Here is a 26,106-nt window from a genome sequence, read left to right on the forward strand (position 1 = left end):
AGTGCTTGATGTTGGCCTCCACCTCTCTACAGCATGCTGCTTCGAACGTCCCGTTAGTGGGCCAGCACAGTCTGCCATTTGTACGTCTGTTCCACCTCTTCATGCACTTTTGGATCTGTTTGGCATAATCCGGGTGTTGTCTTATTACTAGTTCTACTGGGGTTACCAATCCTCCGCTTTTTATCATTTTAGCGCCCATGATCTCTTGTTTAGCTCCCGTATCCTGCCTAGTAAGTTCCGGCTGTCCCTCTTCTCTGGTTCTGATATGAACTATTATTTTGCTAACAGTTATCCCAACTTTTTTTCCACCATTAGGGGAGTTGTAAAGCAAATTCTCAGTCCTGTCCTTGGCTCGGGTTTTCACTATGTATTCAAACTTTCCTGTATACTCCTGCGATGGTTAAATCGTCAGGAATGCCCAGCCACGGGCGCAACGGGAGGGTGCCTTTAATTAGGGGATTTTGGCACAAACTCTCTAATATTGTGGCTAGGGTGGGGCCCAGATTCTACGTATTATTCCTTCCCACGACACTGCAGGAAATTCCTTTTTGGTTTGGGTTAAATTAAGAATTCGAGTGAGGTGTCACAACTTTTGACAGATCTTCTGTTCTGTCTGCCAGTGCTCTATGCCGTATACGTCAATTTATGACCGTTCCAACAACAAATGAGTTCTGACACCATGGGTTTCAATGTCTCCCTCAGTAGTAATATGTTCAGGGGTTAATTTTCCTCTTCACTCTCACTACTCATTCGATCTTTGGCCATATATTCTCTTACCCCTCCTTATTTCACTATTTTGGGTTATTTTATACCTTCTTACTGTACTATTGTGTATTTTTCCTTCTTTAACCTATTTATTTCTATTTATTTATATATATATATTTATATTTAAATTTATTTATATATAATTTTCACTTCAACTCTCAACAACTCTCCAAATAACTCCACTAAGAGCCTATTTATTTCTATTTATTTATATGTATATATTTATATTTAAATTTATTTATATATAATTTTCACTTCAACTCTCAACTACTCTCCAAATAACTCCACTAAGAGCCTATTTATTTCTATTTATTTATATGTATATATTTATACTTAAATGTATTTATCATTTAATTTTCACTCCAACTCTCAACTACTCTCCAAATAGCTCCACTAAGAGCCTATTTATTTCTATTTATTTATATGTATATATTTATACTTAAATGTATTTATCATTTAATTTTCACTCCAACTCTCAACTACTCTCCAAATAGCTCCACTAAGAACCTATTTATGAAGCTCAGAATAGTTAGAATTCCTAAGGTTATTTGCTCCGTAACAACTGACGCGTTATGGGCTGTAAATTTTCAATCCTTTCTGCTCCTTCAAACGAAAAAGTCAGATTTATACAAATGTGTGTGCGTATTTTAAGCAGTCTGTTGTTAAGGTGGATGTGGATGTGTGTGTGTGTGCCGTTTTTATCTCTCCCCTGTGTGTGTGTGTGTGTGTGTGTGTGTCTTATCTCTCTGCTCTCTCTTTTTCCTCTCTCGCCCTCTCAGCCAGCCGGCTCCAGCAGGCTCGCTATTAACTCACACCAGCGTTTATATACACTCAAACAGCGTCTATATACACATTACTAAACTACAAAAGAGCAAGGAGAACAACTTAGTTGGGCTTGCTGCCACTATTATACATTTCTTATATACTGCCCCTACTGTAAACGAAGTGGGGCGCCTAGGAATACCGTACACTCTGACGGTAGCTGCCTCCGCTGGACAGTCGCATGCCTAAAATGATTTGTTCCTCAAATCATTTAGCTACCTCCGCTGGGTAGTGAGACGTCTTTTCTTATTCCTCATAACATAAAACACCAACAGTCTTGCCTGCCTTGACTCCTTATACTTCTATCAAAATTCTTTCCCTTTCTCACTCTATTCTTTTCAACCTCTTTTAGCACAAGTACGTTATTAAATACACTTCCCTAACATTAACAACAGTATCTAGTGCTCTCCGTCAGACCCCTTTTTTTTCTTTAAAAAAAGGTGTTCTTAAGTCAACTATTTAGACATTTACATTTTAATTAAAACTCAACATTAAGAACTTCAATCACTCACTTACGCAGCTCTCTCTTTTTTTTATGACTTACTACTTCTTATCTATTCAACTATCACTGTCTCAGCACCTGCCAAATTAGACCTCCGTCAAACGCGGCTGTTGCCAGCAACCAGATTACAATGCAAACATTAAACAGTATCTGATCACAGTCATTCACTCTCTCCGCGCCATGGTTTTGCTGAGACATGCAGACAGATTTGGACAAACGTAAAATAGACAGCACACACAGTTAGTTTAGACAGACAACATGGTTTGTCACAAAATCTCTGTTATCTCCTGCAATGGTTAACTTGGGTTAATTAATTCAAATTAGATTGGGTTCAAGAGGGAAGAATCACAGTTTAGAAAGCAGTTCCTCACCTGGGCGGACCTCACCTGTCACTCAGACACCACTTTGATCAAATTTGCAGAGACAACGTTCTGCTTACCTTGATTTTTAGTGGGCCCGTGGTTCTGATGACAGGATGAGATGACGCCGCTGGTGACGGATGCCTCCCGGATCCTTTTCCCTCCTGGCTAGCTCGCCAAAATGTTGTGTAATTTATTGGTCCAAGTTGTAGGTCAAATAGCTCATAAATTAGTTTTTAAAGGAGTCCAATTGGAAAAAATTACTTCTCTTATCTTTAACAATAAATCAAAAGCCCCGTTGGAAAACAGCTCCAAAAAACTCTCTAACAAGTCTCAAAAATCTTCAAGCAGGAGTCCAAGATCTTGTGACACACTTTATTATCGATAAAAAGTGGAGAGAACAAATATGATACACACAAGGTGCAGTCCATGAGCTCTCTAACTCGAATGACACTTACATGAGTTATTATAGAGAAATCACACACATCTGTCCATCCCATCATTAATATTTATTATGACCTTTCCTCCAATAAAATTTGTTAATTCTTTAGATTTCTCCTCCTAGGGGCTGCTCCAAATCCGCCCCCCCTAGGTGCAGGTGGCATTACCTCATCCCCTGGCAGAGAGACATCAATATGTTTAGGGGTTGAAACTATTACCATGATCTAAAATCCCGCATTGGTTCTCATAGGGCCTTTCTATGCTTTATTTACTATGATTTAAAATGATCCGTTAGTTCCCACAGAGTTTTTCCATATTCTTACTTCTTACTCATCTGTCTGCTATACACAGAGCCTTTTCTATTTTTCATTTCTCACTCAGAGTATGCTACTGTATTTAGCCCTTGTAAATGCTGCTTCTTGCCCAGCTGGGTAACCTTGCTTCTTATTCTTATTCTTGCTTCTCTCTTATTCTTACCAGCACTTAAAACAACATCTCTGGCGAAAGATCACAGGTGTTTTTCTGGCACAAACTTAACATTCTTATCTAGGCCTTATTGTACTTCTCCTCTCTTCCAGTACTTCTCCACCTTTCAGTTAAATCTCTGCAGCATATTGATTATACATATAACATCATATAGATCACTCAGGGTTACATTATTTAATCACACTTTGTCATACAAATAGCTACATAGTACCTCTAGAGACCCTCATAAAGAGATACTAGCTTAACTCTCACCACATTATTTACTCTACACTCTCTTTGCCAAGTTTTCCTTTCTACTACTGGGCCGCGAACATAACTAAAATGATACTCTGGTCCAAGTCAACTGATGTTCCTTGGTATCAACTGGAGGCACAGTCATGTCCCCCAGTCTCTCTTTCGGCTTTATTAACAGGCCCGATAACCACTAACCCCTCTGGCCTTACCTGCAACCCTGTGGTTAACACCACGCTCAAAATATGGTTTCAATTTAGGAAACAGTTTAAATTTACTACTCCCACAGTCTTAGCCCCATTGCTAAAAAATTCTGTGTTTAAACCAACATTTACTGATTCCATTTTCTCCTTATGGCATGACAGGGGACTGAGATGTTTTGAGGATTTCTATAAGGAAGGGATCTTTTGTTCTTTCGCAGATCTAGTTACTGAATTCAGTCTTCCACCTTCTCATCTATTTAGATATTTCCAGGTGAGGAACTGTGCAAATTCCTTATTTACCAACTTCCCTCACCTTCCACCTAAGCAGCCTTGGGATGAACTCTTACAATTTAATCCTTTACAAAGGTCTTTAACCTCAAGGGTATACAGTTCTATCCAGTCATATGATGATCATCTACCCACCAACACAAAGGAGATTTGGGAGCGTGAGCTGGGATTGGTTTTTGATGAATGCTGGTGGGAATCCGCACTGAAAGTTATTCACAAAACCTCTATTTTTGCCCGCCTGACCTTGATACAGTTTAGAGTTGTATTTAGATGCCATTATTCAAAGTCAAAGTTGGCACAGATTTTCCCAAATATGGTAGATGTCTGTGACAGATGTGGAGGCTCACCCTGTAATCTTACGCATATGTTTTTCTCTTGTCCAGCTCTGACGAACTTTTGGCAAATTTACTTCAACACCATGTCTAAGGTATTCTCTAGAACTATTCACACTTCGCCACACATTGGCATTTTTGGTCATCCGGAAGATTATACCCTATATTCTACTAAAGAATTGGAAGTGATAGCTTTTACCTCAGTTATTGCTAAACGTCACCTCCTTCTGAACTGGAAATCCACAACAGCTCCTTCCAGCACGCAATGGATTAAAGAGGCTATGTCCTTTTTAAAAGTAGAGAAAATTAGATATTCAAGAAGGGGAAACTTGAGCAAATTCTACGATATATGGCAACCGTTTATGGACTTTTTTGTGGCTATGTAACCCCCCACACTCCTTTCTTTTCTTTTCTTTGTCCCTTTTTATTTATTTATTTTTATTATTATTATATATATATATATATATATATATATATTATTATTTTATTTTTTTACTTCCTCCTCTTTACCCTCTCTCTTTTATTATTATTTTTGTATTTTATCTGTTATGTTTATGTGGTCAGTTTATTCATTTTATACAGACTATGTCTAAATATCTAAATACTGTATGGCCTATTTGGTTTCGTTTTGTGTGACTGTTGTTTGTTCTTAAAATCATACAATTTAAATCTAAGGATGTGTACAACATGTTTAATGTCGACACCAATGTAGGTATGTCCCTGTTTTTTTTTTTGTATACACATCAATAAAAATATGAAACACAAAAACCAGAACCAACACCAAATCACGATGCACCACGGTAACAGCTGTTAATTTATGGAACAAATTGGAGAAAGACTTGAAAACTTGCAATACCATTAAATTATTCAAAAAAATACTTAAAAATAGGATGATTCATTTATATAAGTTAGAGTAATGAGTAATAAGCATCTTTCTTTTCTCTCTTTTGTGACTGCTTATTTCTTTTGTTGATAAATAACAGATTGTACATTTCTAATTTTTAAATTGTTTGTAACAGGGTAGGCGTAATAAGCTATGCTTCAGCCTACGCCTTTTCGATCCAAATGTCTATTATCAATTTTCTCTCTCTGTTTACATGTTGTTTACTTTGATCAATGTTTTTTTACTGGTTTGTTTTGATGACATGTATTGACCGAAATAGACAGATACGAAACGAAACGAAACGAACCCAGTTGTGAGCTTTCATGCAAATTAAAGAAATTTGGTGTGCAGATGTAACATGTGGAGACGGAGTGAATTGAATGAGCAATTTTGGGGCCATGAAACAGGAAAGCTGCTCTAACTTCAGCGTACATTGTCCAATCTGCCTCAAATTTGTAATGTGTGATAAGAGTCCAGAACAGCACATATTCACATATCAATATTGACACCTAGTCATAGAGCCCCCTTTTGGCATCAAGAAGTAACATGTTTAATGTCACATTTTTAACTTAGCCCCGCAGCAGGTTTAAGTTACAGGAAGTCAGTCATCTTCATTCAATTCAATGAGAAATTTTAGGGTGTCTTCAGCCATTTCCAGGCTCCGTACTATAACAAATTTCTCCTAGAGATTTAACCAGATCAACTTCAAATTTGGTCAGTACCATCTTGGAAGCTGCTCTAACTTCAGCATACATTGTCCAATCTGCCCCAAATTTCCTGACAAACTTACCTGAACACATCAACATGTCAATATTGACCTTTAGTCATACTGCCTCCCATTGGCAGCAGGAAGTAACATGTCATATTTATGTTTTATACTGTAATGTCCTGCTCCAAGCCACCAGATCTACATCAAAATTTGTCAGAAAAGCCTTTCACATCCATAATAAGAGCCCACATCCACATACGTCAGTACTAAAGATATGTCATTCTCATTAGGCTGGTGTTTGTTCAAGTTTTTATTAGTTGATGCTATAAACATTAGGTGGTCATTATTGGGTCCGTGTGATGTCACCTGTGCATGATAGCTGCGTTCATATCGGGGATTAAGGATTCACATTTCCCGTCATACCTTGTGACGGAGTGTTGACGGATCTGCTGTTGCAGATGTTATTGTTTGTTAGTTTGAACACGCTAGTTTGTTTAATCATCATGTTAACTGTTTACAGTTTTAGCAGTTTATCAGTCATGTTTATGTTTACAGCTCCTTTGCTGACAGCTGAAAGCAGCAGAGTGTCTGCCTGCTGCACGCCACGGCAGATTGTTTATGTCTTGTTCCCACGCGGTCAAGACTGTCACAGTTCCTCTTTAACTTCATGTTTACTGAGTTTCACTGCAGTCACATAATGGTGTAACTGTGTGTGTGTCTGTGTGTGTGTGTGTGTGTGTGTGTGTGTGACTCCGGACTGAACTCTATGTGACTTGTCACTTCACCACTGTGCAGAGACACTCTAACTTCTGACTTTTGTGTTCAGACTGAAGTTTTAGGGACGCTTGTCTTTTATTTCTTTATTTTCCATAACTTCGGCTATTGGTAATAATCTTATTTAATAATTTTTAATTTAATGTTGTCAGTGGCAGTGAGCTCCTGTAATAACTCTGTAATAAAGGGTCAATCTAAAATCCAGACAGTCAGACCTTTAAGGACATAAATGTCCTATAAAAAAACCTCATTAAAACACATTATTGATCCATCACAGCATCAGCTCACCATCCTGTGAAGCAGAGCTCTGTAGTTTTACTGTTTCCTGCTGTTTACAGCCTGTTTTACTGCTGATGTCTGATGGAACTCTGTTTGATCACTTGCAGATAAATCAGTGTCGTAACACATTATTACTGTATAAAGAACAGCTACTGACTGCAGAACCTGTATACAGTGTGATGCTGTAAAACATCATGGTCAAAATTAATTGCTGGGTGAATTCCACAGTAAATATATTTTTCCTGTGAATCCAAATACAGTCATTTTTTTTCAACAGCAGAAACGGAAACAAAAACGAGAGAAATGTTAGACGCCGCCAACCTCCTGCTGACAGACAAGTTTCACTTCATAACATTACTGGATAAAAGTTAAATGTGTGTGTGTGTGTGTGTGTGTGTGTGTGTTCATGTATTTGCTGATAGTGTACATACTGACATTATATTTACAGAGACTTACTGTAGTAAAGTTACTGTACAATGATCTTGTTACACTGTGGTGATCCATTAGCAAACAGGAAATAAATACGTTTTTGTAGCATTATGTTAAAAAAAACATTTAAAGGGTTAAAATTCAGAAAATTAATTTGGTTGTTATGATACAGATGTCTTAGATAAGACAGTTAAAATAAGGTTTTATGTTGTGAGTGTGTGTGAGAAAAGAGAAATGTGTTAAACACTCACACAGGAAGTCGAAGCGACGTGTGCTGCAGAGCGTCGATCTGAAGAAGCAGAAGAACGATCTGTGTGTCTGAATCTATATGAGAGCAACACAAGCTCCTGATTGGCTGGAGGGACTCTGACCAGTTTAACCACATCCTGATCTCTGCTGGTTTCATTTCCTGTCAGGATGGTGTTCGCTGTTGTGTCAGGTAGCACTTCCTGTTACCGCGGCTGAGAGGAAACAATAATATATTATTCAATAATAATATATTAATAATACAATATTATACACACTCAGTTGATCCATCCTTGCCTTGTGTTCCAGCAGCATTGGCCCATGAATCACTCCTCCTGATCCAAAGCCATCTGGGGCCGGTATTTCAAAAGTGATCAGATAGGATTATCCTGGTCGGATAGGATTAAATCTAGATCTGATCTGAAAACTGGGTATTTCAAACACGGATCCAGATAACCCTGATCCTGAAGATCAGGATTCCGCTCCGGTAATCCAATCCTCCCTTGAATCCAGATAAAAGGCTGGATTTGGGTATTTCAAAACTCAAGGCAGATATCTGGATCAACTTGGTACCAAAATTTCAGGATCATCCTGATCCCACCTCAGAGGTGGATTTCACTTAGATTGACAAAGTCTCAGCTCCACTTCTCCTAGATATTTTTAGTCAAGGTGTTCATTTCACTTAATCAAGTGTTAGTGTTTTACTTTTAATAATTAAAGTAGCCTAATTGAAAGAAATTTAAAGCATAGTAAAATATTTGACCCCACTTTCTGAAATTGCTGTAAATATATCATGCAGCACATTGAAGCACTTTCAAGGTATATTTTCATGCTTCTGATTATTGAAGACAAATTCTGTCAAACTTAAAAATGTACCTTTAAAATGTCTGGAAATAGCTTGAATGTGATTTTTAAAACATGCAGTAAGGTGTTTGAGTACAAACTGATTATTCTACTTCATCAAATCAGATTATATTTTGCTATAAATGACCATAATTATGATTAGTGAGTCTTCTATATAAGGGAGACAAATTAGGATGAAAAATGTTTCTTATTGTGTCACTGACCAAGCTATATAGCATGAAAGTAATGCAATTACAATTTCAAGCAGTTTCAATAACTTTATTCAGAATCCAATAACATTGAATGGATCAATACAATTAAAGTGTTTCCAAGGATTTCCATCACTCATAGAGACCCGGTTGTCCTTAATAGCTGAGAGGTCCATGGCTGTGAGTGACTCTGAAAGTAAGAAAGAGAAGGTGTATGAGTATATCTTTACGTACACAAAGCATGACATCATCACCAGCATTACTGGAGCATTCTGACACTTCTGAATGACCCGTATAGTTAATACCGTGTAACGTTACGTTTCCTAAGTACTGCAGCAGCCTGCTCTGTACACATGGAGCAGATTTTTTTTTTAAGTCTGCCGTGTTGCCAATAATGTAACGCTAATAAACTCTAAACAAGTTGGTGTTAGTTTAAAGAGTTAAGGTATGATGTACGTCCGATTAGTTCCTTTATAAGTTAAACCATAGACTAAAATTAATCAACAAAGCAGCTACCTCGCTAGCCCGCTAGCTACTTAACACACAAGTCAATGAAGCGGAGTTAGCTACCGTTAGCACGGCCGCGTCTCAATTAGAGATCGCTGCGGCCTGGTTTTAATTAGGTGACAATTCAAGAAGTTGGCTAGCATGATATGTTGGTTGGCGTTCGTATGGTCTTAAAACCGCTACACATTAGATGACTGTTAACTTACACTTTTGACGTGAAAGTGGTGCTCACTGCTCCTTTCGTCAGGTAGTCCGCCATGTTTCGATCCCAGAGTCGGAGACACGACAAGATTTGGAAATCCAGATCCGCCCACATGGACGTCACGGTGATCCACTCTGCCAATGTTTTGAAATACTCAGATAAAGTCAGCAGGATCACCTTGATCCATGACTGAGAAAAGGAGGATTTCGTTATCCGGATTATCCTGATCCGGATTACAAATTTTGAAATACCGGCCCCTGGAGGCCCTCTCTGCTGCCTTTATGTTGGTCTTTATGGCTTTCTTCTTTGCTGCCCCATTATGTGGAAAATAGTATTAGATTCTTGATATTTTAAACAATAAATATTTAAGCACAGTTAATTCAATCCTATCTCATAGACACACCAGCAGACAACCCAACTGCTGTTAGTGACAATGTGTATTTTGCATGAGAAGTACCTGACTACATTCCCAATCCACATACTGTTTCTTTGAAGTTTCTCTCACTGTTCTGTAATGTCTGGTTCCTGTATGTTAACTACATTAAGTAGCGACTTCATCTGTAACTACCTCCTGTTCTTGGATCATGTAAGACTGAAATTCTATATATAAGTGGGACAGTTTCTTTTGTCGGGAGAGAATGCTGATGACTTCTCTCCGTGCTGCACGACACTAAAGGCTTTGCTTGATAACACTGGCTTGCTGCATTTTTCTTCAGAGACTTAGAAACACTCAATATTTTGGGAAGAAACTGCAACTACATGATGCCAAGTAGATTGTAGACTTTTCACAGCAAACGTCCGGCAAAGCCTCTCTGCCGAACCTCGACAGGCTAGCAGTGGTTCTCCCAGCCCGTCCTCCGACATTGATCCACCAGCTCCTGGTATTTGGTCCATTTCTGCTCCATCGTCTCCTCCATGTTGTCCTCCCACTGAACTTTCTATTAATAACACAATTAATTAGAGAGTCTTGATCACTTTATTGATTTAATGTTAAATAAAAGTTTAACTATGGACTAACAACGGCAGCACTGCACCTTTAATTGTTTTTTTTATTGACATCATCTCTGTGATTTACTGCCTTTTACCACAGTGTGTGTTTCACTGCCTTATTGTTTCATGTTTATAATTCTGTGAGCTTACTCTGCTGCATTTACTTTTGTTTCACTGTAATGAACAGAAGCAGAACTTTACTGTTACGTTTAGACAAGTCCAGGTGTGTCATGGTATTTTGTGACAACCATACACTATTCATGCACTCACAGCAGTATTGCCAAAATGACTGCCCGCTACTGGCAACAGGAGATCATCATGTCCTCATACCTAAATGTAATAATTGCTATTTTAAATATGCAGTTATTTTGTCAATCGGTCGCAGGTTGTTTAGCTTTGGACACAAAACGAGTTAGATGGGGCTGCTGTGGCTTGGCTGATTGACATCACTTTCTCCTGCTGAAACCACCTATAATGACCCATACGAGCCTTTGGTCAAATGACCCATATCATGGAGCATTCGGGAAAAAAACCCACGTAATTATACATAAACATATGGTTTGCGGTTTAAAAAAAAAAAATCAATTTCATTGAGTTAAGGCTAAAAAAACACTGATTATGTGAAAAAACATTTTCTAGTAAGGCTTTATAGAAGACAGTTTAAACAGTAAGAAAATGCTGGAAGAGAAGTAGGTACGATGTCAACATGACTACTGGAAGTAGTACTGAAAGAATATGAAGACAGGTGTGCCTTGACATTTTGGTTTGAACTTTGGTGTGCCTTGGGCCCAAAAGTTTGAAAACCACTGCTCTAGCTGATACTTACCCTCTCATGTAAACTGGACAGAACCAGAACCAGGACCCAGTTCAGTGACAGAGCTATTAAATGTTAGAAAAATAATAATAATCTGAATTTATTAACCCGTTAGTAGCCTAACGGCCCGCTGGCAGGCTGATGGATTAATCACATCTTTTCTTTCAGAAGCTGTAGCGGGCTCAATTTGAAGGGTAGAGAAGATACCGGTATCATATAAGGACATCTTGTCAGGAAGTTTGCTATTTTCTTTTTAATTTTGCATGGTGATTTTTAAAGGGGTCCCCTGACCTCAGATGTTAAATATGAGTAAAATGTGTTCTGTGGGTTTCCACAAATCTCCTCTTTATATTAATGTCCACTCTAGTCTATTGCCCATAAACCCTCAATAAAAGGTCAACTGATGTGTGTATGTGTGTTTGTGCGTGCACATGCTTGCGTGTGTGCGTGTGTTTTCAACAGATGAATGTTGGCAGTGAAAGAAAGTGTTTTTCATTCAGATGAACTGAAACGAGTCTGAAGAGTTCAACAATGAATTTCTTTCTTTCTTTTCTTCTGTGTGTGTGTGTGTGTGTGTGTGTGTGTGTGTGTGTGTGTGTGTGTGTGTGCTTGCTAGAGGAGGCTTAATGATTCCAGGAATCAGAACATAATGCTATAATGTTCCAGAGAGCAACAGGAAGTGAGAGAGGGAGGGAGAAATGGAGAGAGAGAGAGAGAGAGAACCAACGTTCATCTGTTTTCTGTTAGAAAACAGATGAACGTTGGTTTTAGTTTTGTGAAGCTCATCAAGCATTGCGACATCATCATCATGGGTGACGTGCAACAGCTGTTAGTGCTAAATTCTTCTCTATCATTGTTACTCATGAATGTTTATTTTCTGACACAATAAGACCATAAACAATAAGAAGTAGTAAGTTAGCATTTTAGCACCCTGGGGTCTATTGTCTCAGACTCAAGGAAGATTGAAGCTGAAGAGAAGCTGAAGAGATATTCACGTTTCGTTGTACGACATAAAATATGTTAGTAAATACCCCCAACGACTGGATTAACACTTTAAACTTCATAAAAGTGGTCAGAATCAGAAACATGTGTTTGCCACAGAGTTTATTTTCTGCAATGATGATGGATTCAAAATCCAATGCAAAAATCAATAATGTGCCATTGGCCAAAATAAAAATGTTTTAATATGTATTACATTGTAGTTAAGTGTCAATCAGATGTACCTTACATTTTATTCCGTTACTTTGGTTGTCAATGGTCCTCAGTGCGACGCTTTAACACAACATAAGCATTTACTTAAGTACGGGTAAGGAGGAAAAGCTAAGGAAACATTAAGGAGAAGACTTGAGGATGTTTTGTGCAACCGATTTTATTTGATGGCAACCATGACTATGATTTAAAGGAAAATCTTAACTTAAGGTTCTTTGTGCAACCAGCCCCAGTCTTTTAACATAAAGTGTTAAAAGAGAGAAAATGGATAGAAAATGCAGCAAAAAGAGGAAAATACCCAAGAGAAACAGCAGACATGGGATGCTCTTCTTGATAATGACTCTCAGAGGAACAACAGGAACTGAAAGATTGCTCAATTCTCACACACACACACACACACACACACACACACACACACACACACACAACTCTGTACACATGGCTCTGGATGAGTGGACTGGACTCACTCAACACAAACACAGTGAAGGGAAACAAGGAGGGGCAGACCACTGAAGACAGGCAGAGAAAGAGACAGTTACTGACAGACAAGAGAGGACAGGCGGACAGACAGACAGACAGACAGACAGACAGACAGACAGGTGAGGACAGGTGGATGCAGAGGACAAACTGATGCAACGATGACAAGCAGAAAAATGTCCTTTTTGGAATTTTGGAGGAGCAAGAAGGAGAGAGAAGAGCTTCTGCAGAGAGCCAATCAGCTGAGACTCGCTCCCTCACAGCTGTAAGTAATCTTTAACTTGTAAAAAATGTCCAAACATGCATCTGTGAAGGGTTATTTTCAAATCTTTATTTAAACCTAAAAAACAAATAAAAAGCGTTTAAAACTCAGTGAAGATGGTTCGCTGTCATTATTTAACATAATGTATATAAAATGAAATATCATAAAAAGCATATCAGTAAACAACTATTTCCTGTGTAAACACTAATAATGGCATTTTAATGCACATCTGCTCTTTGTTGACAACAAACAACAAATTGTTGCATGCATGTGAGTCTGTGAGTGCATGTGAGTCTGTAGCCCCTTTCAGACTGCCGTTTTAAGCTGATTAATATTTACGCCTCTCTAACGTTTCACCTGCAATCTGAACATGCCAAAGGCGTGATGGGGGGACCATGTGATTCCGGCTCTGTGCCACCTTTGGAGGTAGTGAAAGAGGAGTGACAGAGGCGAAAAATTGGCGAGACTTGAGTCTGACAGAAATCGAATCATATAAAAAACAGACTTTGCTTGACAATGTAGAATCAGATCCGTCGCTTATTGTACACAAACTGCTGTTGATATTATAAACAAACCACGGTTGCTTATTGTAAACAAACTGAGGTTGCTTATTGTACACAAACTGCCGCAATACATATGTATACTGTATGTGATACTGTGCTCCACTGCTCTGTTACACGCCACTCCCGTCTCCTCCCATATTGTTCCAGATGCCGAACTGCAATGTGAATAGATGGCAGTATTACGCCATTGCAAAATCAGTATGAATATCCTCAGGCAAAAAGCTGGCACAGCTCATCACAACAATATAATAGGACTTTTGCAGAAACGCAGTCTGAAAGGGTTGTGTGTGTGTGGGTGTGTGTGTGTGTGTGTGTGCTCTGCCCGCTCTCATACACTCTCATAACACCTCCACTGATGACCCATAACGATCACCGGCTGATTCCGGTTCCGGTGATACTGTTCCCTATTAGCTAAGTTCTGTTCTGCACTGTTAGCTCAGTTAGCTTTGTCAACACCTTTAGCTCTGTTGGCAATATTAGTTCTGATAGTACTGTGAGCACTGTTAGCTGTGTTAGCACCATTAGCTGCTAGCGGCCAATCGATGTGCTCAAAATTTTGTTCTGAACAATAGAGAATCGTCTGCGTAGAGACAAACATTACAAGACAAAGTGACAATATTACTGATATAAACTGGTGGAGCAGCTTTTGTTCCTGGATTTTTTTCAGCTTAAATAAACTGAAATAAAACATAACATATCACATATTGATTAATAACCACAGTATCACAATCAAACAGACAGTTTTATATTCAAAATACTCAATAATAAATTTCACAAATATATAGTAAACTAAAAAATACATAAATAAATCAACCATCAAACAGTATTGTTTTATCAGAGCAACATCTCGATTGTCACAGAATTTGGCTTTATGAATTTCATACAAACCAGAAAAGTTGGGCTGTTTTCTAAAAAATGTTTTAATAATTTTCTAATTCTTTGTGACATTTATTCAAATGAAAACTTTTCAAAAACAATACTATTGAATTAAATGGAACATTTGGTGCATTTTGTGTTCATTTACATTTTCAGAGCATCCTAACTTTTTGGGAAATTAGGTTTGTACACAGAAAAAAAGAAAAAAAAGTAAAAAATATAGTTCATGAAAGTTAAACTTTAAATAAGAAGTCTCACCTTTAAAATGTGAATTTAAAATACAATAAAACATTTAATTCCAGATTAAAAAGAATCATTATTTATTTACTTAAACAGCTGGAAACAAAGCTGATGTTTGATGTAAAGTCTTTGTGGTGGGGTCCGCCACTCCTACACTATCACTGCCTCGTCTCCCACAGGAGGCGGCTGCTAGGAGACAGTGAAGTTCGGGCAGCGCTACAGAATAACCGGATGGCGTCTCTGCTGCCCCCTGTTGGTGAGGAGGTGTTCAGGCGCTTCACGCCGGCTTCACTGGAGCAGATCCAGAAACGGCAGGAAACTAAGTCCCAGGCGAGGGACACAGAGGTACAGAGGTTTTTAGATGTAAAGAATTGAAATGAAATATGAATCAAATTCCCCCTCTCTGATTGTTTGGCGCCCTGACTGACAGGTGAAGGAGAGCGACCGTCCCAAACCTGCCAGGGACCTGCAGGCCGGGAAGCCCCTCCCCTTCATCTATGGAGCCCCGCCCCGTGAGCTCCTCAACACCCCATTGGAGGAGCTGGATTCATTCTACCAATCCCAGAAGGTATCCGCCTGTTTAAGAAGAAACACAGTTCAAACCTGTCTGTCTGACCTGTCTGTTTCTCTGACCTGTCTGTCTCTCTGCAGACGTTCATTGTCCTCGGTAAGGGAAACGTCCTCTCCAGGTTTCGTGCTGAGCCGTCCTGTTACCTGCTGAGTCCGTTTAACCCGCTGAGGACCGTCGCCATCAAGGTCCTCCTTCACTCATATCCTTTATGATGTCAGGCCTTGCTGCTCACTTCTTCATCAGAGCAGTGGCGTGTTTTTTTGTCTTGATTTGGGACGCTGGGTCTAACGCAGCAAATGATATCTGATCAAACTTCCTCTTATTTTGTTTGTTCCCACTGATTTATGGGATTTTCTCATGTTTTCTTTTTGCTCTTTTCTGTTTCCTCTTTCCACAAAAAAATCTCGCTGACTCTTTTCCACGTTTAAAGTAGTAAAAAAAACACCCATTTCGGTTTTGGTTGCTTTCTGCTATGTCCAGGGCTTTAAATTAACTTTTTTGATCACCAGCCAACACGGTTAGTAGATTTTTGAAGTTACCAGCCAATCAGATATTCCACTAGTCATATTAAAGCAAAGGAATCATGTATGCACGAAATCGCCGCCTCAACTGTATCCATTCAGCGTCGGCTAGTTAGTAGCGGCTCAGAAGCAGCTCAGAAACGTACCTACCCAAGGCAGGTACTTTCTGAGCCTGCCTAACCGGTGAAGTTGGGTGGATCTTGGGCGGATCCTCTCTCCCAAGCCACATCCATAGCGGCTCACTAGAGGGAAAAGTACCTGAAAAGTAACGTAAACGCGCCTATAGTTTTCGTAGGAAATGTAGGATTAGTTCTCCAAGCAGTGTTGCCATATAAAGATTACATTTCACAACACACACAAAACCGCCCAAATATCTTGTCGGGAAACAGACCAATCTGGCAACACTGACGTCTCATTGTTTCTGCAACTTGCTGACTCAAACAGACACCAGTCGTTAGTTACTAACGACTGGTAACGACTGGTTAGTTACTAACGATAGTTAGTTAGTAACTATACAAATGTTACAAATCGTTAGCCTCATAGCATAATTGCCTAAGTCATATTTTGGCCAAATTGTGATATCTGCCTAACTTTACTCTCCTACCACTGCTGCGTCTTTCTGCCTTATTGCCTATGTTCTCAACCTATCAGAACACTTGTTAGAGTCCAAAATCATTTTCTGCTATGCTAAGTTTTTATATCTGTTACTTGTTTAGTCTTTATATTTTACAACAATGCTGAGACAGAGGTAATAAGGAGTTAAATTGAACATGTTTTCATCCCTGCTGATCAGAGCCGGAGCCAATACAGAGCTGATTACTACAGAGTTGTTTTTCCCAGGTGTCAAAGCTCAGTTTCCTCTAATGACAGAAGCCAGATGTCCGTGGGTGTTTGTCAGGGGAAAAGATCTTTACAGGAAATGTTACGAATGCTCAAGAGTTACAAAGAAAAAAAATCTGCAAGGAAACATCGGTTTTTGATCAGAGGAACATAAACAACATGAATTTTATTTTATATTTATTCATGAGATTATTATAATATATGTTTTATTTCAGTCCTGCTGAACTTTTTCTTCTTTCTTCTTATCCTTTGTGTTTATGGGACGTTAGCTGAGCTACTAATAAACAGCTCTGAGCATTCAGCACACATGGCGAGGTTTGGATGCTTCAGGAGTCAACTTTTCTGATTTTAAAAGAAAATCAACAGAAAAGCCTGTTTGACATGTTAGTGAATTTTTTTCCTTAATAGAAAAAAACTCTTTTTAATTTGTTCATCCTGCTGACGATTCTGACCAACTGTGTGTTCATGACGATGAGTTCTCCTCCAGAATGGAGCCACATTATGGAGTGAGAAAACACACACACACACACACACACACACACACACACACACAGAGGAAAAGAATCCTCATCATTGATCGGCTGTAACAAACAGATTAAACAAAGCTGTCATCTCAGAGAAAAAACAGATTCAGGGACTTTGAACTGTGTGAAAAGTCTAATCTGTGAGACTGAATCTGTGTCCTTTGGAAGTGAAACACTTGTTTGTCTCCCATGCAGCATAAAACACACATTTAAAATTAGGTCTGTTAGCACCCCCTGCTGGCTGCAGCATTCATCACTGAACATTTCTCTGTTCTTTAGGTTTCATTAGCAGCTTGTCCTCAGGGTTGAGTCATCCAAATCAAAAGTATTGATCCTCTAAAAGAGCAGTAATCAATAATAATTGACTGACTCCATCTGCCGAGAGACACCATGAGGCCCATTGCCTCCGAAACAACTGTTTTCTCTGTTATTGTCCATTTCCAGTTTAGCTTTTAGTTATGGAATCACTGAATCAAGACAAATTGAAAAAAGCTGATTAATCGATTTTGAAAATAGCTTTTGGAAATAATATATTTTGAAAAAAAAAAAAATAAGTAAAAAAAAATAAATAAATAAATAAAATAAATTAAAAAAAAAAATATATATATATATATATATATATATATATATATATATATATATATATTGCAGTCATGGAAAACATTCTTTTTTTTTTTTTTTAAGATTATTTTTTTGGGCATTTTACATGCTTTATTGAAAGCGAGAGACAGATAGAAAGGGGGTGACAGAGGGGAGGACATGCGGTAAAGGGAGCTCAGGCCGGATTCGAACCCAGCTCCACCGCAGCGAGGACTGTAGCCTCTATACATGGGGCGCCTGTGTAACCCACTACGCTACGGACCACCCCATTGAAAACATTCTTAGACCACCTTTTTTTTCTCTTTATTTTCTTGTTCATTTTAATGCCTGGTACAACTAAATGTACATTTGTTTGAACATATATAATAAGAAAAAACAAAGTTTAATTTAAAAGCTGATATCTAGTCATTTTCCATGGTTTTCTTGATAATAACCAAAATCACTGTCAAGAAAACCATGGAAAATGGCTAGATATCAGCTCTTAAATTAATCTCTTATGAGCTATTTTTGTTGTTATCATTACATTTGTCCAAATAAATGTACCTTTAGGTGTACCAGGCATTACAATGAACAAGAAATTGAAGAAAACAAGTGTGGTCTAATAATGTTTATTTTTCATGACTGTATATGAATGAAAGTTATTGATCCATTTTATTTTCTATTTCCTGTCATTTTAAATATTTCAGATTCGTGTTCACCGCCATCTACACGTTTGAAGTGGTAGTGAAGGTTCTGTCCAGAGGATTCTGCATCGGAAGCTTCACCTTCCTCAGAGACCCTTGGAACTGGCTGGACCTTGTGGTCATCATCACTGCGTAAAAATACATTGAATATGTTCATCATCACATTTTATTAATTGTATTGTAATTTATGTTACATGATGTGTTGTTGTGTTTTCAGATATCTGTCGCACAGTGTATATTTATGGGACCATTATGTGCTGACGACAATTCCTCGAGTTCTGAAGCTCATCGCTATCAGCCCAGGTGTGTGTGTGTGTGTGTGTGTGTGTGTGTGTGTGCGTGTGTGTAAAATCATACATCAAAGGGTTATGGAACAGTTTTTAAACGCACGCCCCTCTCAGGTCTGAAGACAACTGTTGGGGCTCTCGTCCAATCATTGAAGGGACTTGTAGATGTCATCTTTCTGATGGTGTTCGGCCTCAGCCTCTTCGCTCTGATGAGTCTGCAGATCTTTATGGGAACTATGAAGAACAAATGCGTCAAGTGGATGACAGAAAGCCCTGAGTTCAATTACTCAGAGAGCGAGAACAATGCAAGTTACGGTACGATGATGATGATGATGAAAATGGTGATGATGATGATGATGATGATGATGATGATGATGATGATGATGATCTCTGACTGTCCCTGTCTGTCTCTCTGCCTGTCTCTCTGACTGCCTGCCTGCCCATCCATCCGCCCACCCATCTGTCTGTCTGTCTGTCTGTCTGTCTCTCTGCTTGTCTCTCTGCCTGTCTGTCTGTCTGTCTGTCTGTCTGTCTGTCTCTCTGCTTGTCTGTCTCTCTCCGTCTGTCTCTCTGTCTGTCTCTCTGCCTGTTTGTTTCTCTGTCTGCCTCTCTGTCTGTCTCTTTCCATCTGTTCGTCTATCTGTCTATCTGTCTCTCTGTCTGCCTCTCTGTCTGTCTGCCTGCCTGTCTGTCTGTCTGTTTGCCTGTATGTCTGCCTGTCTGTCTCTCTTCTTCTGGCTGTCTTTCTGGCTGTCTGTCTCTTTCATCTGTCTCTCTGCCTGTCTGCCTCTCTGTCTTTCTGCCTGTCTCTCTGTCTGTCTGCCTGTCTGTCTGTCTGTCTGTCTGTCTGTCTGTCTGTCTGTCTGTCTGTCTGTCTGTCTGTCTGCCTTCCTGCCTGCCTGCCTGTCTGTTTACCTGTCTGTCTCTCTCCGTCTCGTCTGTCTCTCTGTCTGTCTCTCTCCGTATGTCTGTCTCTCTGCCTGTTTGTTTCTCTGTCTGCCTCTCTGTCTGTCTCTGTCCATCTGTCTGTCTTTCTGCCTGTCTCTCTGTCTGCCTGTCTCTGTCTGCCTGCCTGTCTGTCTACCTGTCTGTCTATCTGTTTGCCTGTCTGTCTGTCTCTGGTAGCTATCTACGACCCGCCGGGTCAACTAGATTTTCTGCAATGTGGAAATGACTCTGCTGCCGGGTACGTTCACAATGAATTTTTAAAGGAATACTATAAACCCCAGAATTCCTCTTTGTATGTCTGTAACTAACCCCGTATTTCCTTAAAGTCTTGTTTTTCTCGCCTCCATCATGAATGGAAAATCCAAAAACTGTCCATTCTTGTATAATTGAAGTAAATGACGGCCTTTAAGAACAATAGAACTATATTCAAACATTGGTTTATGAACTCTCACACAACTCCTGCAGTTTAATCCAGGTCTCCTTTATCCAGCTGTGTGTCCTGACCAGTGTTGGAAACGTTATTTTTAAAAAGTAATTAGTTATAGTTACTCACTACTTGTTCTAAAAAGTGACTTAGTTAGTAACTGAATTACTCTATGATAAAAGTAACTATTCACCAGGGGAAGTAACTTTTTGCGTTACTGTAAAAAAAAAAAAAAAGTTGCTATTTGTCAAAGAACTACAACTTTTCTGAGCAGTTTTCACAAGTCAGTTGAAATGAGTAGAACAGACAGGTGCTTGTACATAACCTTCGATATTTATTGCACATCAGACAGCAGAGGTTTTTTCCTGCACTTCAAGTATTATCTTTGTAACAAAAGTAAACAGTTAAACAATATAAAGTGTTCTTAACTCTATAGCAAATTAAATCAAACTCTCACAACCTGAGACAACTGGTCAAGTAAACAACCTGTACTTCCAAGTATTTTGTTCACAACAAAAGTAAACATTTAAACATTAAACTCCTAGATATTCATCACTCATTCATTCAACACTCATCTATTCATGTATCCGTCATGTATATTGTGTGTGTCACGCGAGTGTGCTGGCTTGTGTGCTGGCTTGTGTGTAAAAACATTGGCTCCAATTGGCTACCATGAAACACAACTCTGCCCAATCATAATCGCTCATTTCGTTGTTAACCCACCCGGTCTCCTCACGTGCTGTGTGTGGAGCCAGAGGTGCATTCGGATTACACAGTTTATTCAATCAATACAAAGTAACAAACCGCATTTAATGTTCAGTAACGTTAACGGCGTAATGACGGAAACAGTAATTAGTTAGATTACCCTGTTACTGAAAAAATAACAGCATTCCTACTGCATGAGAACCTGATCGTACTGCGTAATGTGTTGTGTGAGAGTTAATTAACTGATGTTTTGCTGCTGCTGTTTGCTGTTGGTAACCCTCTGAGATCCTCCAGTAAAGGTACTTATCATATGAATGTTCTAAGTCCTTGTAGACTCTAAACTCAAGATGGCCAACTTCCTGATGGTTTTAGGGTATGGGTCCAAGAGGCTTTTTGGTGCATCTCTACATGTTACATCTGCCCACCAAATTTTGTTTCTCTACTTGAACGCTCACCATTGGGTTCCACTCCATTGAAATTTGTAGAGTGCGCCACTGAGTTATTTGACCACGCCCATTTGCTTGACCTCTAAATACGTAAATTTTGCCAGATTTTGACGTGTGTGCACAGTTTCACAACTTTTTATGTATGATAGAGCCTCCAAAAAGCTAATTCATTTGGTTCTAAATAATAATAATCATTCCTTCAATTCCAATAGAGTCCTCGCCAACCCTTGCGGTTGTTGCTCAGGCCCTAATAATAAAAACTGTCTTTAGGTACTGTCCGGAAGGTTACACCTGTGTGAAGACCGGACCAAACCCAAACTATGGCTACATGAACTACGACTCGTTTGGTCCGACTCTGCTCACTGTGGTCCAGCTGGTGACCAAGGATTTCTCAGATTACCTGATGATGAGGGTCAGTAGCAGACTACACAGACTGGTCCCACTTACATACACTGGTCCCACTTACACAGACAGATCCCTGTTTCACAGACAGGACCCTGTCTCTGATCTGTCTCTGCCTCTTTCACCTGTCTGTCTCTGTGTTGGGGTCTACATATGCCTCAAACCTGAGCACCACTTATGTTGGTCTCACAGTTCAAAAGTGTATTTAGATGAGAGTTCAGATTATTATTAATTATCATATATAATTATTAATTGTATTAAATTATATGACTTGATTTACTCTATGTCACCTCGAGATGGGGCACCACTCTGTAAAACAGAAAAAAGCCAATTTAACTAGATCAGTCTCATGAAGTTACTAAGCTACTTAGAGTTCTTCTCATAGAAGAGGTTGGCAGTAAACGGTGTGTTAACTAGTCACAATCTTAGGGCAGGCTTCTCTGTGGCTATGTCCATTTCTAAGGAGAATTTTTAAGGATGGAGAGAAGAGAGCGGCCTTCTCCTCTCAGTATAGCTGGGTCTGTCTCTCAGGGGAGAGGGTGGAGAAAAAGAGTGAGGAATGGAGTTGCAGAATTTTATAACTGATGAGACTTCCTATGGTGACAGATGTTCTTCTGACCGATGATTTTGAGGCCCAGGTTTTCACAAGTAGGTGGAATAAACGCAACCTGGCCCTTGGGAGACTAAGATTGGGGACTGTGTCCACTTTTTAAGAACAAAGCGATCCAGCATGCTGTTGCCTTTATGTTCAAGTCAGTTCAATGTGTGCAAATGAACAAAGTCCATCTGTGGCATACCTGTGGTCCAAAAACATGTCTGTCTGTCACCTGTTTGTCTGTAGACATTACGGACGTCAGGTCAATCCTACTTTACCTACTTTGTGGTCGTCATCTTGCCCGGCTGCTTCTGCCTCCTCAGCCTGGTTGTGGGAGTGGTTGCCAGGATGATCGCAGATCGGGAAGAGGTCAGCGCCACAGAGGCCAAAGAGAGAGAGGAAGTGTTCCAGAAGATTGAGGAGGTGGTGAAGAGGAGAGAGGAAGAGGAGGTGAGATCGTGTCAGTGTTCAGTTAATAATTAGGGGTCCAAGCCCGAGGGGGGCGATCCCAGTCCCAGCGGTTCTAGGAAACCTATTGACATCGCAAAGATTTTTATTTTTAATATTATTATTTTACCTCACAAAAAACTCATACTGCAGCCTAAACCGTAAATGCCATAACATCAGCATTTGCAGGGTTGGTACAGACTGCTGCATGTACAGCAGGCACAAAAAATGATATGTCCACCAGCAGGTGCCACTATAATCAACGTGAAAGCGTTTTGGCCCATAACTCCCACATACTATGTCACAAATTAAATTCTTGCATGTACTCTTTCCCTGTTTTCAGCTGAATCTCTGGATATAGACCATGCCCACTTCCTCCTGGATTTTTCAAAATTGCGAAATACTCAATACAAGGCGCATATTCCAATCTGCACGAAATGTTGCACACAAAATCTTTGGAACCCAAAGGTAAATCATTGTTTAAAGAACTATTATAATCTAAAAATTGCTCAAATAATAGAGGAACAACTTCCTGTGCGTTATAGTCAAAACAGGAAGTGGTGCATATGAAGACGTCTGCCAAATTTGATACATGTCCAACAGCAGGTGCTGCATTACCAAGGGGAGAGCATTTTGGCCTGTAACTTGAGTAAACTATGTCACACATTCAAAATTTCCGCCTGAAACTGTTTGCAAAATTGCAAAAAAAGTTCAAATTATTTTTATGGCCTTTCTTCAAGGCGCAGATCTGCACAAAATTTAGCACATAGAATCTGTGGTACCTCATGACTAAATGGTGTCAAAATAATTTTGATTGCACATGTTATAGATGAAAAACTTCCTGTAGGTTTAAGATCCTGAAAACAGGAAGTGCTGCATATCTTGGCAACAATTACTCTGATTAATACGAAACTTGGCTCAGTATTTTCTAACACTCTAGTGAGGCTCTGTGCAAAATTTGGTGCCAATCAACCACTAGGTGGCACTGTGCCAAACATTCAAAACAGAAAATGCTAATGGCATTAAAGTCCTGAGTGACTGAAAATAAAAAGTCACTCTCAAGCTGTGTCTTGGGTCTTGCACATGGCCCTTCAGGCCCGACATGCATTGCCTCTGCGGGTCGCCGGGTATGACTTGCATGGGAGGCTTGGACCCAGTTGATACCTACTCAAGGGTCTAGTTAATCCATTTATAATTAGTTCAAATGAAGCATTAAAATGTGTTGCTGTTGTAGGAGGCGGCCTGCAGGGCGGCGCCCTCTGATGGTCCGGACGCTGCCACGGAAGGTACACACTATGACCCGGATTCATCATTAGTCTGTAGCAAATAGAAAGAAAAGTGTGATGTCAGTCAGCTGTGTGTTTCAGGGTCTGATGAGGATCGGAGGTCATGTTCTCCATGTTGGTCTGTCCTCGCCAACTTCCTCCTGAAGTGGAACTGTTGTGGCTGTTGGCGGTGGCTCAAACAGAAGCTGTACACCTTCATCACAAACCCGTTCTTCGACCTCGGGATCATCATCTGCCTCATTGCCAACACCATCTTCATGGCCATGGAGCACTATCCCTTGACGGAACGGTTTGAATGGACTCTCAGTGTGGCTGAACTGGTCAGTGTTCAGATTAGTTATCAGGACCAACTCATAATAATGTAATAAAACACAACCACTACTAGTCCTCCAAACTACACAATTTAATGTGTGGTTTGTTCCTTCCCTCTAATACGACCTACTGGAGAGTTTCCAGTTGTCCACAGCGGCAGGAAATGTCCTGGTACAGAAAATTAATTGAACATGTCTTTAACGTTTGAAGGGTTACAGTTTCCCAAAAGTTGGGACAAAAGCGCCATGGTATTAAAAAAGAAAGTTAAAATAAGTAAAACTAGAAAATGTTGATGGTGTATCTCTGGATTTCCTGTTAAGACTCAGGTTTTCATTCTAGTAAACTAGTACATGCTTCGCAACGAGTACTCGCACTCCTTGGTTTCCTGTGAAGACACAGTTACCTCTCGGGCTTTTATTTTACTAAACTACTTGAGTCTTGTGACCCGTTTAAACTTACTTATATAAATGATTTCATTCAGCTATAAAGTATATTGTATTGGTACAGAGAGGTGTTTCTGAGCTCTTTTCAATTCAACCACCCATTCATTTCAATGGGCCTTTTTTGTGCTGGTTTTGGCAAATCATTGTGAAAATACATGAGTCACACTGACTCAGAGTGAGGGTAGGTTGCTGTTTGGGAGACTGAAAAAAATCCTCCAAAAAACAATTTGTAAGGGAAACAAACAAAAAAAAGCCTTTCAAAAATAATGACATGCCGCAGTCAAAAGTGAAGGTGCAAAAATTATGGTTGACCACGAGAATTATTTACATCAAAAAGAAAACTACAAAAAAATCAAATAGAAATTAAAGAGGGAAAAATACTTTTTCTTCAAGGGAGGATCAGCACAGCTCAGCAGTCTTCTCAGTAACTCCCTACACTATTCCTGATCTCTCCGCACGTTTTCATGTTGCTGCACAACAAGTACTTCATTAAAAATCGTCTTGAAGATGAAGAATAATAATAAGGTCTACCTGAAGTTGACCTTGTTCTTTATACTCCTATACTTCTTTATACACTTCTGTGTTGGTGTCATAATAAATACTGCCGCCACAAGAGAGTGCTGCTAACCACAGACACAAACATGGTTGGCAGTCTCTGTACAACACACATAACTACTATTGTTTGTATATGTGCTGATGGTGGTGGGATGGGTGGCCATGACCCCCGACCTCTGACCTTTCAACCCCTGACCCCTCACCTCTGACCTCTGACCACCTCAGGTGTTCACAGCGATCTTCACAGCTGAGCTATTGGTGAAAGTTGTGGCGATGGATCCGTACAAATACTTTCAGGTCAGACTTCTTGTTTCTGATGATGAATGCTGTTTCCATTGAATGAGTGTCTGTTATCAACCCTTCTGTCGCCATGGTTACAGGTGAGCTGGAACATTTTTGACAGCATCATCGTCCTTGGCAGTCTGCTGGAACTCACCATCGCAAACCGTCCGAGCATTATACTGGTCAGACATTATCATTACCTTCTGTCTACCTGTCTCACCTTCCGTCTACCTGTCTCACCTTCTGTCTAGCTGTCTCACCTTCTGTCTACCTGGTGCTTCTGATTACCTGTCT

The 26,106-nt window shown here is 39.6% G+C and overlaps 2 protein-coding genes across 3 annotated transcripts in view; one reads left to right on the top strand and one right to left on the bottom strand.

Moving 5' to 3' along the window:
* The window catches only part of LOC131973383 (NACHT, LRR and PYD domains-containing protein 12-like), a 28,557-nt gene extending 20,681 nt beyond the window's left edge, over positions 1-7,876 (bottom strand). The window contains exon 1 of the mRNA XM_059335365.1: positions 7,755-7,876. The gene's annotated coding sequence lies outside the window, so the exon portion shown is untranslated. The remainder of the gene's footprint in view (positions 1-7,754) is intronic.
* A 5,174-nt stretch (positions 7,877-13,050) lies between these two features.
* The window catches only part of LOC131972855 (sodium channel protein type 4 subunit alpha B-like), a 31,179-nt gene continuing 18,123 nt past the window's right edge, over positions 13,051-26,106 (top strand). For both annotated transcript variants that reach the window (XM_059334610.1, XM_059334611.1), the window contains exons 1-15: positions 13,051-13,265; positions 15,121-15,286; positions 15,372-15,509; positions 15,593-15,710; positions 17,289-17,379; positions 18,684-18,812; positions 18,898-18,983; positions 19,082-19,282; positions 20,093-20,153; positions 21,761-21,902; positions 22,734-22,937; positions 24,169-24,220; positions 24,302-24,540; positions 25,756-25,827; positions 25,911-25,994. In XM_059334610.1, coding sequence (XP_059190593.1) covers positions 13,162-13,265; positions 15,121-15,286; positions 15,372-15,509; positions 15,593-15,710; positions 17,289-17,379; positions 18,684-18,812; positions 18,898-18,983; positions 19,082-19,282; positions 20,093-20,153; positions 21,761-21,902; positions 22,734-22,937; positions 24,169-24,220; positions 24,302-24,540; positions 25,756-25,827; positions 25,911-25,994 — 1,887 coding nt within the window. In that variant the 5' untranslated portion in view covers positions 13,051-13,161. The remainder of the gene's footprint in view (positions 13,266-15,120; positions 15,287-15,371; positions 15,510-15,592; positions 15,711-17,288; positions 17,380-18,683; positions 18,813-18,897; positions 18,984-19,081; positions 19,283-20,092; positions 20,154-21,760; positions 21,903-22,733; positions 22,938-24,168; positions 24,221-24,301; positions 24,541-25,755; positions 25,828-25,910; positions 25,995-26,106) is intronic.

Source organism: Centropristis striata, chromosome 6, assembly GCF_030273125.1.
Source record: "Centropristis striata isolate RG_2023a ecotype Rhode Island chromosome 6, C.striata_1.0, whole genome shotgun sequence".
In the NCBI taxonomy this organism is placed as follows: domain Eukaryota; kingdom Metazoa; phylum Chordata; class Actinopteri; order Perciformes; family Serranidae; genus Centropristis; species Centropristis striata.